Raw genomic sequence first — 18,674 nt, forward strand, 5'->3', positions numbered from 1 at the left:
AAGAAAATTAGAATTAAAAATTCTGGTTTTTTGAGTTTAATTTGCTCCAAAGAATGTGCGACTACCAAACTATCATTGCTCACTTCCCCATTTGTTCATTTCAATCTTTTTCAATACTACTTAGAATAAATTCAAAGATGTTATTATAGTGAGACTTTAACAGGGATATTGTTGGCATGCTTAAGACTAAACTGCTGTGAAATTGCAGGGTTGTAGGTAAGCAGAATATGTGTAACATGGAGCAAAACATATAAATGCTTATTTTAGTTTTCCTATCTCTCTTCTCCCACTCCAAATAAAACATCAGCAGTTACATATTCCCAAATAAAAGAGATACTGTTTACAGAACGGTTGGTGTTACAGAACACCAACACGATCAAATTTCATGGTAACCTAGGGTCTTTTTTATTTTATTTTATTTGACCCATTGATTGCTTTTTAAAAACCTTAATTATGAAAAATTAATAGGGATTTGATAGGTGTTAGCTATGTGAAAAAATGGTTATTGATGTTTGTTGTCTGATGAAAACAGCTGGCATCACTGTGATTAATACTTCTGTGAAATCAGGGGAATATTAACATAACTGTATTTTAGGATTTTTGTCCCATTTATATTCTTAAACATGATAACTACCGCTAATTTCAGAATGGATACACTCCTCTGCACCAAGCTGCTCAGCAAGGTCACACTCACATCATCAATGTTCTTCTTCAATATGGGGCCAAACCAAATGCAATCACTGCGGTAAGTTTTTAGAGTATTTACTCATATACTTGCAATGATTTGTTTTACATTTTGAACTCCAAAATGTCTTAGAAAGTAAATTATATTAGTCAGCTAGGATCAGATGGATGAATGTGACTACATGGAGAACTTATAGTAAGATACACAAGTCAACTAAAAATATATTATAATTAATAATTTAATAAGACAAATGGTATGTATTGTACGCATGAAGTCTTTAAACTATAGAATGGATATCATTGCACATACAATAAATGCATGTTATCATAGTTTATGATTAAACATGCAGCTGCTGAAAAACATCAGGTGATGCAATGGTAATAGTGAAATAAGAACTTTATCACATGAGCCATTGTGGCACAGTGGTTAGAATACAGCACTGCAGGCTGACTCTGCCCACAACCAGGAATTCAATCCTGACTGACTGAAGGTTGACTCATCCTTCCATCCTTCCAAGGTTGGTAAAATGAGGACCCAAATTGTTGGGGGTGATATGCTGACTTTGTAAACTGCTAAGAGGGAGCTGTAAAGCTCTATGGAGCGGAATGTAAGTCTAAGTGCTATTGCTACAGATATATTTTTGTCACTCATTCTCCTGTAGCAGTGCCAAATTTAATTGGTTCCTTTTACCTGATCATTCTATAAATATTGATTAAATATATCTATTTTTTAATTCATAGATAATTAGTTACAGGAATTCAGATTGGTTAGATAATATTGTGATGCTAGTATTTTTACTATTTTTCCCTTAATTAACAATGAGGAAACAGGGCACGATGCTGAAGCAATAATACAGATAGGAAACAATAGTTATCACTTCTATAATAACTTACTATATTGGCAACTAAAACAAAATTATGTTTTTTTCCCCCTAAAGTTAAAAAAAAATCACTTTAGAGTCTGAATATTGTGTATTTGGGTTTTTTTTAAATAAGAGAATGTATATAAACATGTTTAAAATATACTGATTTCCCCCCTCTTTTTCTGGGTGTGCATCAGCAGCATCCCGTCCATCTCTGATCTAATATTTCTGAGTTGGAACCTCTTAAATTGTTGCATCTGGGTTCTATTAACACTATTATCAAAATAATTGCCAATTAAAAGCTTATTGTCAAACTTATACAAGAACACATGTAGCAAATTAAAAAATATCTAATGAGGTGCAGAAAGCTATGGGTTAAATTATTAAAAAGTGTGCACTTTTTTAAAAAATACAGTATCACAGACAGATGTTCTGAGTTTATGTTTCCATGGCAATTGCTGCTGAGCAAAGTTGCAAAGGGTTTTTCCATAGTGAATGACTTACTTTGGATGGAAATGTTGGTTCATTTACTTCTGGGTGTGATCTCATTGGTTCATATCACAGTATTCCTTTTCCTTCTTTCCTCCTTCAGAATGGCAACACTGCCTTAGCAATTGCTAAGCGTCTGGGATACATCTCAGTAGTAGATACATTAAAGGTTGTAACAGAGGAAGTAATCACCACTACAACTGTGAGTACAGCAGACGTTTTTCCAATTATTTTATTCTGGTTTTGTTTATTTGAGGTATCTTTTAAAAGAGATAAATTAATTATGTCCACTGTAATTCAGTACTTATCGGCATATCCATACAGAGAAGTGTTAAGCATATTCATAAATGTATTAAAATGTGATATTTGAATGTTATGCCTTTTCTACCGATCTACAAACATTTCCAGTTAAATTTCATATCAATTGTGCATTGCCTTTAATATTTACTTATTTGGGTCATCTTTCATTATCTGTTCTTTCTGATATTGGGAAGGGTTCCTGTGGTCAGCCAGTACAGGAACCTGTACTTTCTGTATCCCTGATTATAGAAAGATTTTCATGCTGTAAAGAAGTGAACAAACGTTTTGTAACCAGGAAGGTAATACAGATTCAGTTAAATCATACTGTAATAGGTGCTTCATCCATTGCTTACTTTGAATATTTTATTTATTAATTAAGAAGAGGCAATTCTATATTGCTCTTAAAGTTTTGATTCTATCTCCCACATTACATTTAATTACTGTAGCTAGTTAATAAGAGTCTTTTCATATTTCCATCAAATATGAAAGTGAGTTTGGATTTATTAGATATCAAGCTTAGAAATGATAGTCTCTTTGGTACAAACAAGGAATTTGAGGCAGAAGTGGATGGGTTAAAAACAGAAATGTTCTTCATCTTATAATTGTTAGTATTTTAAAATATTGACATTATTTGGTTCTCTACCCATCAAGCTTATACAATGGAGCACACTTCAAAAAAAAAATTACCAAAACTAACCTAGTCCTTTTAATAGTAGATGCAAATATGATTCATGTGCTTGGTAGTGACAAGAAATATTTATAGAGAAGCAAAAAATATAAAGGAGGAACAATTTTAAGTAGAACAGACTAAAATTATGTTAGGGGCTAGGTATTTAAATGGAGGAACTTTTTTTATAAATATATTTATAATGTTTATATTTATATATACTTGCTCTGTAACTTAAAAAAAAAGAAATTGCAAACAATTCTTAAAATGAAATCCAAAGAGTTGCTGTTTAGGAAAAGAATTTACTGTTGACATGAAAATGTCATATTTGAACAAGTTTACTGCCAACTTGAATACCTTTATGGCGTGGCTTTATGCATAGGCAGATGAGTATCTGAAAATCAGGCATCTCGACAATTAATACTTTTATTTTAAAAAGAGTGGAATTTAAACACGGTCTCCCTTTCTGTAATCATGTAGACAAACAGAGAGAGAAACAAATGATTTTTCTTTTTTCTCATTACAGACTGTCACCGAAAAACACAAGCTCAACGTACCTGAGACTATGACTGAAATTTTGGATGTTTCTGATGAGGAAGGTGAGTTCTTTATGAATCACTTGGTTTGTTAATGTATGTATTCATAAAATGTATTTACTGCTTTCCTCATGGGTAGTAAGTTAAAGTACTTCTATCTTACTGAAAATATAAATATAAATTGAAAAATGTACCAAACTTACTAAAATATATATATTTCAGCTGTAGACATGTTTCTGATTAAGTAAAATATCTGTGACATTTTGAATAGGCTGGCCCATAGTAGCAGCACCCATAGTGACAATAATTGGCTTTAAATTGGCTTTAAAGTGGCAGGCACAAGTAGGCAAACATAACTCTGCCACGTTTCTGTATTTACAAAAGGTTTTGTTGTCATTTGGAAGCCAATTGCTATTGTGTCAGATGTCCCTGAGCTATGGCATGCAAAATTGGGAAAGGAGGACAATACTGATTCAGAAGTACTAAAAGTTATCAATTATGGTGAAATAAGTTATCCCAATGCCATTTTCCTTAGTGTAAACTACCTGCAAGCATAGACACATAGTTGTTCCTTAATGTGTTCTCCAAATGGATCATATAGTTTATGTACAACATGATTTTAAAATGAAGCATATTGCAGGCCGTCCTCATTTAGCAACTGTCTCATACATGACTTTTTGAAATGATGAAGGTAATGACAATGTAACTTTGTGAACAATATCTGGGTTGAAGACTTTCACAGTGTCTGTTTTTCAGTCGTTTTCGCTGTCACGGTCAGTATTGTATCACAGTTTTGTCCTGTTCCTGGTGTGTTGCCTCATCCTGCTCCTGAGCAGCTTTTCTCAGGAGTGAAAGTGTGGCACATCCCTCAATGCGCTAACTGCAAGTAACAAACTCACTTCAGTGACCTTAATTGGTTGGCCAGAAACTTCTGCTTGCAGCTGCTGCCTAAAACTGACAAGATCTGACAGTTTCACACTGAAGGCTTTTGATTGCTGAAATAAAATCATAAGTATAGTGTGGAGAAGTAATTTCATGTAACAATTGCTTTGGGTGATGACTGAGTCACTTGAAGCAATTGTGGTCACTAAATGAGGATTACCTATAATGTAACTTTGTTCCTTATACATTCCTTTGTAAACAATTTCCCCTAAAACCAATGTATGTATTATGCAGCTTTAAAACATTCTGATTATGACCATTCCACTGACGAGGAAGCCTTTAGTGATGCAGGTACTGTGGAAGCAACTGTTGGAGAACAAAGAAAATATTTTAATCTAGCTTAAATGATTTCCTTGTTTAAAAATACATTTGAGCACCTAACACTTAGACATTAAATTTGATTGTGCATCTGTGCAAGTTTATGGTTTGTCCCACCCTCTATTCTCCAAATGGAGAAAAATAGCTTTAAAATTACTAATATGAATTTGAGTTATCATTTTGGGAATGTGCCAATCTTACAATGTTAATTAAAACTTTAATAATCCTATAATTTCATGTTATTAATTTAAAACAAAATGTGACACCATCACATTTCTTATACATCAGTATTTTCCAAGCAGTTTTGGTATTAAAGCAGGTAAACTATTCACTATTATTGAGATTTTCAGAAAAATAGTTCAAAAATTCTAGAGTTATCATATGCAAAATATTAGAATATGCAATGCATTTATTTAATGTAGACAATTCCTAAATGTATTGCTTTTCAAAAGATCCATATGGACATTTGTAGGCTGTGGCCTTTCACAGCCTCACTTCTCATCATGAAGTAAAAGCAGATGTTTTCCTAGCTTCCTGATGTGCTTTAAGAGTTATACGTGACTAACAAGATATGATGTTCATCTGCAATTACTTAACTCCTAATTCTTTGAGTCTTTAGCCAGACAACATGACTCTTGAAAGCAGCAGGGTAATATTTTTCAAAACTTTGAGCTGAATGGTAACTATGGTTACAAAATTTATATGAAGAACAACACTATAAAATGAGTGAAAGTAGATCCCCAAATGCAGAGCTACTACTTTCTGTAATGTTTCCAATATAGAAATCTCTTCACTGTCTTTAAGATAATGCCCTACTTAACTGTTAATTAACACCAGTTATTTGATGGGCAAGAAGATACCATGCTTATCACATCAAACCAGGAATATTAATGAGTTGTCAGTGAGATTATTTTAATTTCCCAGAAAATGCATGTAGTATGGATCTGTTTTCACTGCTAGGATATATAAAAATATCTCTAGAACCTATTTCCATTTCTCTATGGGAGAAGCCACAGTGCAGTTATACACATGGTGCTTTTCATAATTTCAGGATCAGTATCTGACCTTTGAATTTAAATAATTAGATAGCAAGTCATAGGAAAGACTATTGCCTGTGAACTTGGAAAACCACTATTAAAACAGATAATACAAAACCAATTATGGGTTTATTATTGCGGCATTTATTACATTGTTTTTAGCTGTTAGCTGCCTAGAATTCTCACAATGATAGGGATAGCCATAATAATTGAAATCAACCTATCAATAAACAAACAAGCAAACACTGATCTATATGGACTTATATATAAACTGAATTAATTTTTTTTAGAATCAGTCTACATTTCTGATATACATTTTCTTTACCTAGAATGTTCATATCTGCCCATTCTGCATTCCTACATTATTCTTGAAATCCTATACTTATCAATAACAAACTGTTGTTTCTCACCTTCAAGTTCTACTTAGAATTGATATTAATATTTATATAAAATAATATAAAACAAACATTGATTAACAAATGTAGAAAAGACTTAAATAGTTCAGTAAGTGGTTGTAACTAATAAAAACAGATTTTCAGAGAATGAGCCAAGGAAGAGAGCTCTACCAGGAAGACAAAAAATGATATGACAATAATGATTATGGTATTATAACACTATATGTCATATTTCAGTCATTGTTGTCATATCATTTTAGATTTATAGAGACACATCCAGAGGTGGGTTCCTACCAGTTCGGACCAGTTCGGCCGAACCTGCGGTGGTTTGGCAGCGTGGGTCGCTGGAACCGGCAGCGACCCAGGCCTGCCACGTCCCCGAACCAGTTCTCCAGTCAGTACCATCAGCGTCGCCATCTTGTTTTTTAGTTGTGCACGCAGCGAAGCACGCACATGAGCGAACCGGCAGTAGTGCCAGCTGGAACCCATCCCTGGACACATCACTTTCTAATATTGAAAATATTTAAAGATTCTTCCAGAATCCCACTGAGTTGAATAAATGAACTAAAACTCCTTAAATTAATCCTACTAATACTATTTACCCTGGCACAAGATGAATGATTATATGTGATTTTTAGAGAGCTTATATTAATTTAATCCTATGAAACTGACTAGTGTTTCCTTAAGATATATTAACTATTTGTGCTTGCTGTGCTTCAAGAGTGATAGTAACCATGTCTGTTTTATAGGTGTCTCATTCAAATGCTAAAACAATTATATTGATGACTAATTTTGGGAATTTGTGTATTGAATGAAGGTGATGATACAATGACAGGAGATGGGGGAGAATATCTAAGACCTGAAGATCTGAAGGAATTAGGTGATGATTCATTACCTAGTACTCAGTTCTTAGATGGCATGAACTACCTGAGATACAGCCTGGAAGGAGGCCACTCTGACAGGTACCACTTTATGGACAATACGGGAATTTTCCTACTGCAATTATCTGTATTCTTTTTTCTGAGCAGCCGTTCAAAATGCAGATGACTATTAGAGATATATATTCAGGAGCTACTTAAACTAAATATGCTTCATTAAGGAGAAAAATAAACTCTGCCGGAAAAGATGTTAGCAGTAACAATTGTAAAACTCTATTTGTTCTTTTACAAGTTTTTGAGAGCTCTGCTTTTTAGGTATTGGGTTATAAAAGAGCATTTTTCACCATAGAACAAAAGAAACATCCAAGGAGTACAATGTGTAATGCAGTTCTTGCATTGTAAATTCATGAACTGTATTTGTCTTTTGCATTAGAAACACATAGTTAAATACAGATCTCTTAAAACAAAGTGGTATAGGGATGTTGATTTCAGAACTCTGCAATCACACAATATAAAAACAGACAAGTTTCTTCTTTATGTGTCAGTAGATTCCTTAATTTAAGAATTTAGACTTAAATTGCTCAAGTTGCTCATTTGAGGTTTATTAATTTAAAAATTGTTGCCCTATAATGCATTGATCCATGCAATTGAAGGTTACAGACCAAAGTGTTTTAATAGTAAGTAGATATGTAGCCTCTACACAACCAATGACTTTGCTTTAAAACTGGATCATTACAGAAAACAAAGCTTGTTCTCAAAGCCACTTGGTTTCTGCTATGGAACATTTCATACTTACCATTCATCTACACAACCACATTTCAAGAACTGTTTCATTTTATTCATTAGAATCTCAGAGGACCTTTAAAAGAGTTCAGTGGTTTTTTTTTTCCTGTTTTCCTTCCTTTTTATGCTTTCAATAGTACTATGCACAGGTAGGTATTATGAGGCCTGAAAGCAATGCTTTCTGTTTTCCCTTATGGCATCCCATCTTTTCCCCTCCCAATTCCATTTTGCAAGCTTGCCAAGGAAAAGCTTTTTAGAATTTGTGAAGTTTACAGGACAACTAAAATCTGTTTTGATTACAGTTAGTAATTAGCTCAACCAAAGTTTTATCACATTCCATGATGACATCTAGAAAACTGCTAATTAAAAATCAGCTTTAGAAAATGCCACAATGTGAATGCTTATTATTACTAGCTAAATTACTTCTTACAGGGGGAGTGATGGGTACTATACTATGGTACTGCTCTTTCTGGCCATTTTCTGTTCCAATGTAGTTATTTTTACTTTTCTTAGCTAAATGAAGTGTATCAAAAATAGTTAAGAAAATAATAGAATAAAGAGAAAGTATGGAGGAATAGGAATGTGTTCTTTGGGAAAACATTGATGACTGCAGAAAAAAAAGTCCTCATTATGCTCTCATTTTGTGCTGCCTCAAAGCTGGAAAATCCATGGTTTGTAAAGAAGAAAGAGATTGATAAAATATTAGTGAGTTTTGAAACAGACAAAATAATAGAATTAAGGGTTTTCTGTTAGATTAAATTTACCTTAAGTATGACAATAGGGCATTCTTAATTTTGTATCTAAAGAAGATAGCACTTTTTTCCCCCTCCAAATTCATCACAAGTTTCTACTATCTTTGTGGTGGCAAAATCCCTATTTTATTCTAAGAATCCTGTGTGTTTAATTACATTCCCCATATTATAATATGTATCAAACAAATACTATGGCTTTGTTTTACTACCACTAGAATTAGTCAAATGTTGTCCCATAAAACTCATAATTTTAGTTTTATAAAGTCCTTATGTGTAGATGTTTGTTACTTATTGGAACACATCATTAACAGAGAAGTAATGGATTTGGGCTATGAAGTTCTTTGCCAACCATTTATGTCACTGCTTCTAGAATTTAGAGAAATATAAAAATGGGGCAGAATTTGCTTATTTAAAGGGTAAATATTATCACAGGCAATTTAACTGCCCATCAAAGTTTTATACATTTAGGAACAATGATCAGATATGGTTCATATCTTTCATTTTAAAGAACAGCAGAAAGTCATGGGGACTCTCTTAACTGTATTAGGATCATAGCATGAGACAGAAAAAAATAATCTTTTCTCCCTATGATTTCTGCCATGACGATGTAATAAGCCACATTATTACTCCTGTTTAAGATCCTTTTGTTACACAATAATATTTCAGAGAAAAAATTATGAATACAAGAGAATAATTACACTTTGCATTGGCTCTAGTCAGATTGTTATCAAACTTGCCGTTCTAAACTTATTTAGCTTGCTTTATTACATAAGGGGAAAATGTGATTTATGTTAGCAGCAGTTTCCCATATGCTGTCCAATATGCTGGAGTGAGAGATGAAGGAAAGGAAAAACAAAATTCGGTTCTATGAACATGAATTGTGTTCTATTGTCTCTGAAATAAATTCACTTATTAAAATATAGTTCTGTCTAGTTTTGTTTAATCAAAATTAGAAGGATGATCATACATATTACTGGCTACAGAGTTGGCCAACTGATGCAGTATAAGAAATATTAAAATAGAAACATTATACGTATTTTCTATAATTTATGCGAGATTTGGCTTTGCATGTAGGCCTGAAGAATCTGTATAGTTCAGCATGATGAAGTAGTCAATTGTGTTGCTTAGGTAATATTTTAATGCTTATTAGTATTTGAAACTTTAAGTTTGCAATGATTTCAGGCAATTAGAAAAATGAGAGTTATCATCTGGCATTTACTCCAATGTCAGAAATATCAAAATTAACATCTGAAATATCATATATATTCTATGATTATGTGGAAATCATAGAGGGATTACCATAATATATTTGTAGTTTGGTTTGACAAAACCTAGGGAAATTTGGCTCAGACTTTAGTTGTGTGTAAGTCACTTTTGTTTTGCTTTGCATTCTCTCATTGCTTCAGCAAATGGTTTTCTATAGTTTTCTCTGTGTTTGAGAGATAAGCAGTGGTTGTGGTTGCAAACTTTTAAATGCTGTTGGCAGATAAAAGAAGAATCTTGCACTGTAGTAACAGCAGTTGGCTGGCCATTATGTATGTACCTTCCAGGGGACTCTGTCTTCTTCATGTTTTGAAAGACAAATAATGGATTTTTCTATCAGAGAAAAAAAGAACATGTAGGACTGATTAGTCACACATCATGCATGATGTGTTCGTAAGCAGAACATTGAGCATGTTGTGGTTCTGTTCCAATTTGCATTGGAATAGAAAACCCAGAAGCATAGCAAACTCCAAGGAATAATGGAGGGTATATTAAAATAATTTCCCCTGGAAGTTACACTATTTGCTAATAGCATGCTTTTTTCACCCCTGTGCTTTTGCTCATAATCCTATGTACACCACTCCATCACAACTGCTGAAAATGTTGCCCAAATACCAATCTACCAGCCTGCGATCCTTCAGTTCAGACAGGTCCCGTACACTGAGCCATACCTCGTACTTGAGGGACAGCACTATGATCGATGACACCGTCATTATCCCAAGTCACCAGGTAAGATGTTCCAGATTATTTTGCAGATATGTATGTATGTATGTATGTATGTATGTATGTATGTATGTATAATATTTATTATTATATATAAAATAATCCTTGTGCAGAAAGAGACTTGAAAAGGAGTATTAGAATAAGATTAGATAGGAAATAATAGAATATTAAAAAACAAATTTACATTAAAATTGATATGTCTAAAAATGTTCTATCAAAAGAGTCTAAAAGTGGAGTTTTCTGAAGGTTTAAGGCTTGAGTCTTGTATACATTTATCTAGGAGTAAGTTGCATTTGTTTCCTTCTAAGTAGTCATGAAGGGTATTGTGTTACAACTCTAAGGTTATTGTAATCACTCAGTACAATTATTATTTTTTCCTAGTACCCCATCTCATGAGTTTTAATAATTTAAAACTCATGAGATGGGGTACTAGGAAAAAAAATAATTGTGAAATTAATTTAAAACAATCTATGTTTTATCCAAATGTAGAAACATTTTAATGGGTTCATTAGAGACATTGCAAAGAAAAAAAAGGAAACATATTTCTCTGCTCTTCCAGATAGCTGCATTAACTAAAGAAGGTGAAAGAAATTCATATCGTTTAAGTTGGAGTCCTGATAATCTGGACAACATAACTCTTTCTGCTAGTCCTATTCATTCTGGGTAAGTAATCTATACTAATTTTTTCTTTGGATGTATTTTTTATTAATTTATTTCATGAATGAAAAATAATAATAATCTTAATCTTCAACCATACTTTGCATTTCAATCGTATTTGTCATGATATCTTCTTTAAAAATGTTGAAAAGCCTTTATTGATTATTGTAATGCAGGGGTGTCCAAACTTGGGAACTTTAAGACTTGTGGACTTCAACTCCCAGAATTCCCCAGCCAGCATAGCTGGGGGTTGAAGTCCACAAGTCTTAAAGTTCCCAAGTTTGGACACCCCTGTAAATGTAATGGCTTTATGGTTACAAAACATTGTTTCTTTTGATGATCCCATTTAAACCCATTTGAAATTGATTTAAATCAATAATTTGAACATACAATAAGGCAGACATCAAACTTCTATTTTTATTAATTTCTGAAATCCATGGTATTGTTATTGCGGCAGTTTATATTTCACAACTTATAGAATATTAGATAATAAAAATATTTGGAGTTAAATTGTCGATAGGAACGGTACAGTTTTATGCTAGCTAATAAATGGTATCTAGTTTCTGGCTCTTTTGCTGTAATACTTGTGGAGGTAGTATTAATTATTCTACCAGGTTTGATCAGATCAATTTTTAAATTTAAATTTCAACACAGAAAGTACCACGAGAAAATTCTTTGAAGATAGGTGTTCTCCAACCCCAGGCTGCCGCCTGGCACTGGCCTGCAGCCCATTTGGAACTGGGCTTTCGCAAGTGGTGTGCAAGCCCATGCAGCTCCATTTGTGCAAGTGGTGGGTACTTGTAATCATATGGAAAGATCCATTAGCACAATCAGCAGGCAGTTGTGGTCACACACGAAGTGCCATTTGTGTGAGCAGGGGGCATGCTAACCCACCTCTTGCTCAAATGGAGCTGTACGCATGAGCGTGCAGGCCCGGTGCTTCCACGGAACCATTCCCTCTCCGGAACTCTCCAGCCGCAAAGCCGGAAAGGTTGGAGACCTCTGCTTTAAGACATCTCCATGCAAAAAAAACCCCCAGTGAACTAAACTCAGTGGACTTGTATGACACAGGTTCCATCCTCTGATATCTAGAAGCATCTTACATATGATCAACGTTTCAGATGTAAGCTATTATTTGACAGGACATTTATACCAATTAACTTCATCTATAGGACCCCTATTGTGAATAGTAGCATTGTGTAGACCTGGGCAGGTCTCACGATAAGGTGAAGCAAAGTGAATGGGAACAAAAAAGATAAGGTTAAAAATGTATGGTTCTAATTCAGCAGCTATTAAAAGTTCTTGAAACCAACTTTTTTTTCACTTCAGCTGATAAAGTAACTTTATAATCTATATCTGTGTGGAGATGAAACGGCTCTCTAATAAAGTAAAAGTGAAACCCGTTCTTCTTGGTTTTAGTATAAGTATCACTACGCCAACTTTTGGAATGAGATTTAAACACAAAAAAAGTTAAAAGATATATTTTAAGCTAAAGTTTTTCTTAAAAAAAAAACATTTTCAGGAATAGTGTGTGATAAAACATTTAATTTAATAATATTTTTTCCCAAATATTGGAGGTGGGGGATTGTAATAAGCAAATATCCCCATGGCCACAAACTTGTAAGAAAACTTCAGATTCACCTAAATATTGCAACCATTTGGGGGGAGGGGGGGTTAGATCATTCACATTGCTTGAATTACCAATTCCAGGTTGATGTTTTGCACATTTTGCCAAAAGCTGCATATATGTGTCATATAATCAGTTTAGACAAATGCCTGCTTTGAAATGACTGACAGCAAAGCTTAGGGGCAAAAGCATTACTGACATATTATGCTGAATGTGAACAGTTTCTTGGCTAACAGCTGCAAGTTTTCTCTTAGAACAGCATGGCAGTAGCCAGTCTTTCTACTAGCAAGCCTTTTCTATGCATATTTACTGTTAACATAATGGAAAAGATGTATAGAAAATATTTTGAATGATATGGAATAGGAAATATGGATATAAATTCAATGTATTCAATTAAAAATCCAATGCTGTCTTAAGTTAGCTACTTCTATGGGAGAAAAACATTTTCTATAATTTCATAATAATCTAAGCATTCCTATAGTATACTTTATATTTAGAAAAAATACTGAATCAAAGAAATCTTATATTCACGTATATTAAAGTTCATCATTAAAATGTATACAATTAGTATGTTATAGATAGACTGGAGTGGCTTCTACAGCATTGTGTTCCATTTTTTGGAATTGTAGTGTATATTTTATAACAAGTTGTTTATGCATTGGCTTTGTCCATACAATCTGTCCATATACATGAAAATATATGCACAGCCTCTATTATACAGATATTCCTGGTCAGTTCTTTCTTGCAAGAGGTTTCTAGGCTGAGAGATCCTAATTCATTGTTTTGTAATAACATAGGCAACATATACATACATATTTATAGCAGTTATAATAGTGCATTTAATATAGTGTATACTTTTAATGAATATATTTAGTTGTAGAAAAATTAGCCCACAAATTACTTTCTTAGAGAATTTTCTAATTTTGATTAGTTGTTTTTTCTTTCTTTCTTTCTTTCTTTCTTTCTTTCTTTCTTTCTTTCTTTCTTTCTTTCTTTCTTTCTTTCTTTCTTTCTTCTTCTTTTTTTGGTGGGAGGTATATGGAGGGACCAGTACTTAAAATTGACAAATAATTAGAGTTGTTATTCTTAGCTGCCTGTCTTCCAAAAAGGATATTGGATCATTGCTAACAAGGTAAATGATATTTCTTGCTTTCACCTAATGTAGTATCTTCACAAAGTTTGATAAGAAACAGGACCTACCAGCTAGAAAGCAAACTTTATAAAAATACTAAATCAAATAAATTTACAAGATGGTAACATGTTTATAAAGTTTCTGATTTTTTTAAAAAATTAGTCTTGTCACATAAGTGAACAAAGTATACATGACATATTTGTTAATTTCAGATCAGCACCATGGAAGAAAGAAATGAAAATTTTGTTCCTCTTTTCTACGAAGAGGAAAATCATACATAGCAATAAACTAGATTGAAAACGATCAGGGAAATAGTGACAGCATTTGAGCTAAAACTTTCTGGAGAAAAAAACACTTGGAAAACTAAATGCAAAATATTTTCAGATTATCATAACCTGAAAAGCAACTAATGTGCAACTAAATAATACTAGTGAGCATATTTTTGGGGGGAGGAAATTAATATTTAAAAAGGGATATAAGATATCCCTTTTAATATTTTTCTAAATCTACTTTCACTAATATCCACTAAGTCAAGAAGATGCAAGCATATATAGTTACCTAGTGGTAGCTTTAATTGAACTTAATTGATTGATTGATTAATTAATTGAACTTAATTGAACTTTTTAGCAGACACAGATAGAATTGTGTTATAAGTTATCTATGCAGCCAGTGTTAAGGTCTTTGCAATTTGTTGCTGCAAAGTTGTGCTTTGTTCTTTTTTCATAATTTGTTTTTTATAAAAATACAGAACAATTTAGCAAGACACATCATGCTTAATTAAAACATTGTTGAATTATATGTACACAAATGATTATTGTTCAGCTTCATAATGGTGATATCATAAAAGATCTATAACTATATACATACCTACATAAATACATGCATGCATGCATGCCAGCAAAATGGACTGAAACATGTCCACAATAAATACAGGTAGCCCTGGACTTACGACAAGTGAGCCCAAAATTTCTGTTGCTAAATGAGGCATTTGTTAAGTGAGTTTCGTCCCATTTTACAACCTTGCTTGCCACAGTTGTTAAGTGAATCACTGCAGACATTAAATTAGTAATACTGTTATTAAATGAATCTGGCCTCCCCATTGACTTTGCTCATCAGAAGGTTGCAAAAAGGGATCACATGATCCCGGGATACTGCAACTGTCATAAGTATGAGTCAATGGCCAAGAATCTGAATTTTGATCACGTGACCACGGAGACGGTGGCACCTGAAACGGAGACGTAGCACCTGAAACGTCATAAGGCACTTTTTTTCAGGGCTGTTGTAACTTTGCAAGGTCACTAAATGAACTGTTGTAAGTCAAGGATTACCTCTATGGCTAGCAAGTAGACTCTTGACATCTGCTGATTTCCTAGAACATATCTCGGAAATGTTTCACATATGAAAGTGCTTTTAGATGATTTTAGGGACAAGACTACCATTTAAAAGAGGTTACAAAGGGATGTATCTTCTATCTTAGCTACTGCATATGCCCTTCATACTGTATGTTTAATGTTTTCATCTTCTCCATTTGTAGATAGATATCTTTTCTGACTGATTTTATTTCATTTGTTCATTCATTCATTCATTCATTCTTTTTTGTTTTATTTTGCTAAATTATCTCTTCTGTTGCAGCCACTCCTCTCCATATTTTGACCATGAAAACAGCAGGTGAACTTATATATAATTTCATGTTAATGCTAACTTCCTTTTCCCTTCTTTCTTCTACCATCCATTTAATTTATTCACTTTAAGATGCTCTACTACTTCCTTGATCTCATTCATTATTTAGTGAAGGAGATTGATCCTCTTATATTTATCATTTGATCTAAGATTTTGTTTCATAGAATTGCAATGCAATTATTGGCTAATATTCATGTAGAAAGCCTTCCAAAGGACCAAAATGCACACTTTTTAGTTGTTATATCTCTACTGCACAAGAATTGTGACTAATGGAATTTGGCAATTTAAAGTAATTGACTTTGTTTATAAAATATATTTGTTCTGAAACATTTCTAAAGGAACAAAATTAGACTTTGTTAAATGTTCAGTCAATAAAAAGAAGTGGTTTTCAAGTGTGTGGATTACGTACTATCAGCCCTTCTTTAGCTTTTCGAAAAGCTCTAAAACACATATGCCCATATCTAATAAGTTTAATAAGACTATACATAAAAATACATATTTATAAGCTGGAGATCCAGCTTTACTATTAATAAATAATTTGAATTATATTCAATTTTTAAACGGCTCTCATTAGGTTTAAATTGGGCACTTTAGTGGTCTTTTCATATGATATGTCTTTAAATGAAGAATATCCTGTTTGATATTATTATAATAATTATTGAGAAATGCTGAAGCCATTACTCAAACTCTATTTATTTCACACTCTTTACTAACTGGTTGCTGCTCCTTCTTCTTTTTCCCTGCCTGACATAGTCAATACAATATAATTTTGGTATTGTGGAAATATTCCAAAAAGGATTGTCCTTTCCATCTTTATGGTGATGAGCATGTCTATTTGTCTGACTAACTATTGTACCTGAGCTCATTATGCATAAAGTGTTTTATTCCCATCTCCCCCAGTAAAAATACACATCCACAGTTAATTGGCTGCGGTTACCTTCTCATGAAAATCATACATTTAGACATCTAAAGCGTCTAGTTTATCTTTATTAATATAAATCTTTTTAAAATATTTTCCATATGTCCCATTCTTTTCAAATATCTTTTCTGAGCTGAACTATGCAGAGTTTTATTCTTTCTTTTGATAGTCCTCCCAGAAAGTTATTTTGTGGGAGAAATGTAGTACCATAATTTAAATTAAATGTTTAATTGTACAGGCACTTTGGGGTATATAATGAGATACATCTTTTCTGCTTTATCCAAAAGTGCCATTTATATACAGTGTGTGTTTTTATCAGAATTATTCGTCTTAGAATAGTTTTATCGTTGCTTCCGTTAATATGAGCCACTTAAATGAATTATGAAGACAAATGAAAAGATGTACATTGTACAGATGAAATAGCCTCTTATATCTATGAGCCAGAAATGTGAAATTTAAGCATTTCTCTTGATCTAAGAGTATAATGTTTAAGGGTGTTTGAATACTTACTACAAAAATGGGTGGGGTGGGGATATGTTTTCCCTTTGATTCTGAAGCATCCTGCTGATTTATTGTTCTAGGATTTTAATAATATATTTGTATAGCATGAAAAAGGCCTTTTTGTCTCATAGCAAGAAAACGTTCTGCTAAAAACCAAAACACAGGGACAGACACAGAGTCTTCTTCCAATGGCTATTGGGTTGATTTTTTTATGGCTAGTCTTTTCCAGACTTTGGATATTATAAAATATTCTGCAAGATTTTAGTAGATTTGTATAAGATTTGGTGTTTTCAAGAGGGAATCTTGGGAGATTTTGAGATTTAACAAAATTTTGGAATCTTTGAACATAATTTTATTTTCTGGGAGATCAGTGGAGTATAAAAGAGAGTGGTAAATATTTGGGACAAGTGCATATTTATTTTAAGAATTAAGGTTTAAGAATCACCAAATCAAGGATTTGACTATATGCAATTTTGATACAGGCCTAGCGCACAGTTATATAACTTTGACTGTTAAGAAAAAATAAGAGATACACATTTAAAAATAAACATGGAAATCGCAGGCAAATTTATTAGGAATTAAGTTTCATTAATCAAAATGAGACTTACTTCCCAGTCCCCCAAAGTCCAAAACACAATTCAAAACCTGTAAACAATAAAAGAAAAAGAAAATTACACTTTAGCTAACATATTATTTCCTTGTTGAAACCACCCTGCATGCATTCCTCCATAATTTTGTGTTGCTTGTTCTCTGTGCAATTTTATACTACAAAACTACCAACTGTTTGTCTACAGTCCATTTCTCTTTAAACCTTGAAATAAAATGTCCTTCCTGGATCCCCAATTACATTTGGTAAGATCTTGAACTCCCCACTTTCCTTTGGGCAGACTAGCTCTTGTATATTTGATAACCATAAATTAGAAAGTGTGATTGGCATTGTAGCTGTAAACATGGAGTATTGTAACTGCTAATGTGTTGTTGTTGTTTTTTACTGTTATTGAGGACCGTCAATGCATTGGGGTAAAGGCACAGATGAGGGATAGGAAAGACTAGGTTGCATGGCATGTTTCAAGATGGCAGATCATGGTTCTTCATCTTCATCCACATTGATTTGCTTATTTATATTTTGCATGTGATATTGACTTGGGAAAAATTCAAAACTTTGTAGATGCTTTAAAAGAAATGAGTTCAGTATTTGTTTTTCATACAAAGTATTTATATTGCTTATTAGTTTTATCTTAAGGGATAAATATATAAACATAGCTACTTTCTCATACATTTTACATTATATTTTGCTAGTCGTCAAATTCATGTGTTATTCTTATTACGTTTAAACATCAGATGAAAATAATAGGTATTGTGCATCAGGTGCCTTCTATGAGTAGGGATTCCAACATCTTATAACAGCCTAGAAATGTTAGTCCTTGCTAGGATACAATATTTACAAACCTCTTCTCATTTTCCAAATTTTCTTTTTTGTTAATACTTTTGTTGTATTCTGATATTATCCACAATTTTCAAATCAACC

At 32.9% G+C, this 18,674-nt stretch overlaps 1 protein-coding gene across 22 annotated transcripts in view; it reads left to right on the top strand.

Moving 5' to 3' along the window:
* ANK2 (ankyrin 2) overlaps nt 1-18,674 on the top strand; it is a gene marked incomplete at its 5' end in the record, with an annotated part of 311,705 nt that overhangs the window by 242,658 nt on the left and 50,373 nt on the right. For 16 of the 22 annotated variants that reach the window (XM_081960494.1, XM_081960477.1, XM_081960492.1 and 13 more), the window contains 8 exons: nt 647-745; nt 2,140-2,238; nt 3,530-3,602; nt 7,049-7,193; nt 10,534-10,636; nt 11,190-11,293; nt 14,005-14,046; nt 15,679-15,714. In XM_081960494.1, coding sequence (XP_081816620.1) covers nt 647-745; nt 2,140-2,238; nt 3,530-3,602; nt 7,049-7,193; nt 10,534-10,636; nt 11,190-11,293; nt 14,005-14,046; nt 15,679-15,714 — 701 coding nt within the window. The remainder of the gene's footprint in view (nt 1-646; nt 746-2,139; nt 2,239-3,529; nt 3,603-7,048; nt 7,194-10,533; nt 10,637-11,189; nt 11,294-14,004; nt 14,047-15,678; nt 15,715-18,674) is intronic. The other 6 variants (XM_081960486.1, XM_081960478.1, XM_081960485.1 and 3 more) reach the window with 2 other exon arrangements.

This window comes from Natrix helvetica (assembly GCF_964273705.1).
Source record: "Natrix helvetica genome assembly, chromosome: 7".
Lineage (NCBI taxonomy): Eukaryota > Metazoa > Chordata > Lepidosauria > Squamata > Natricidae > Natrix > Natrix helvetica.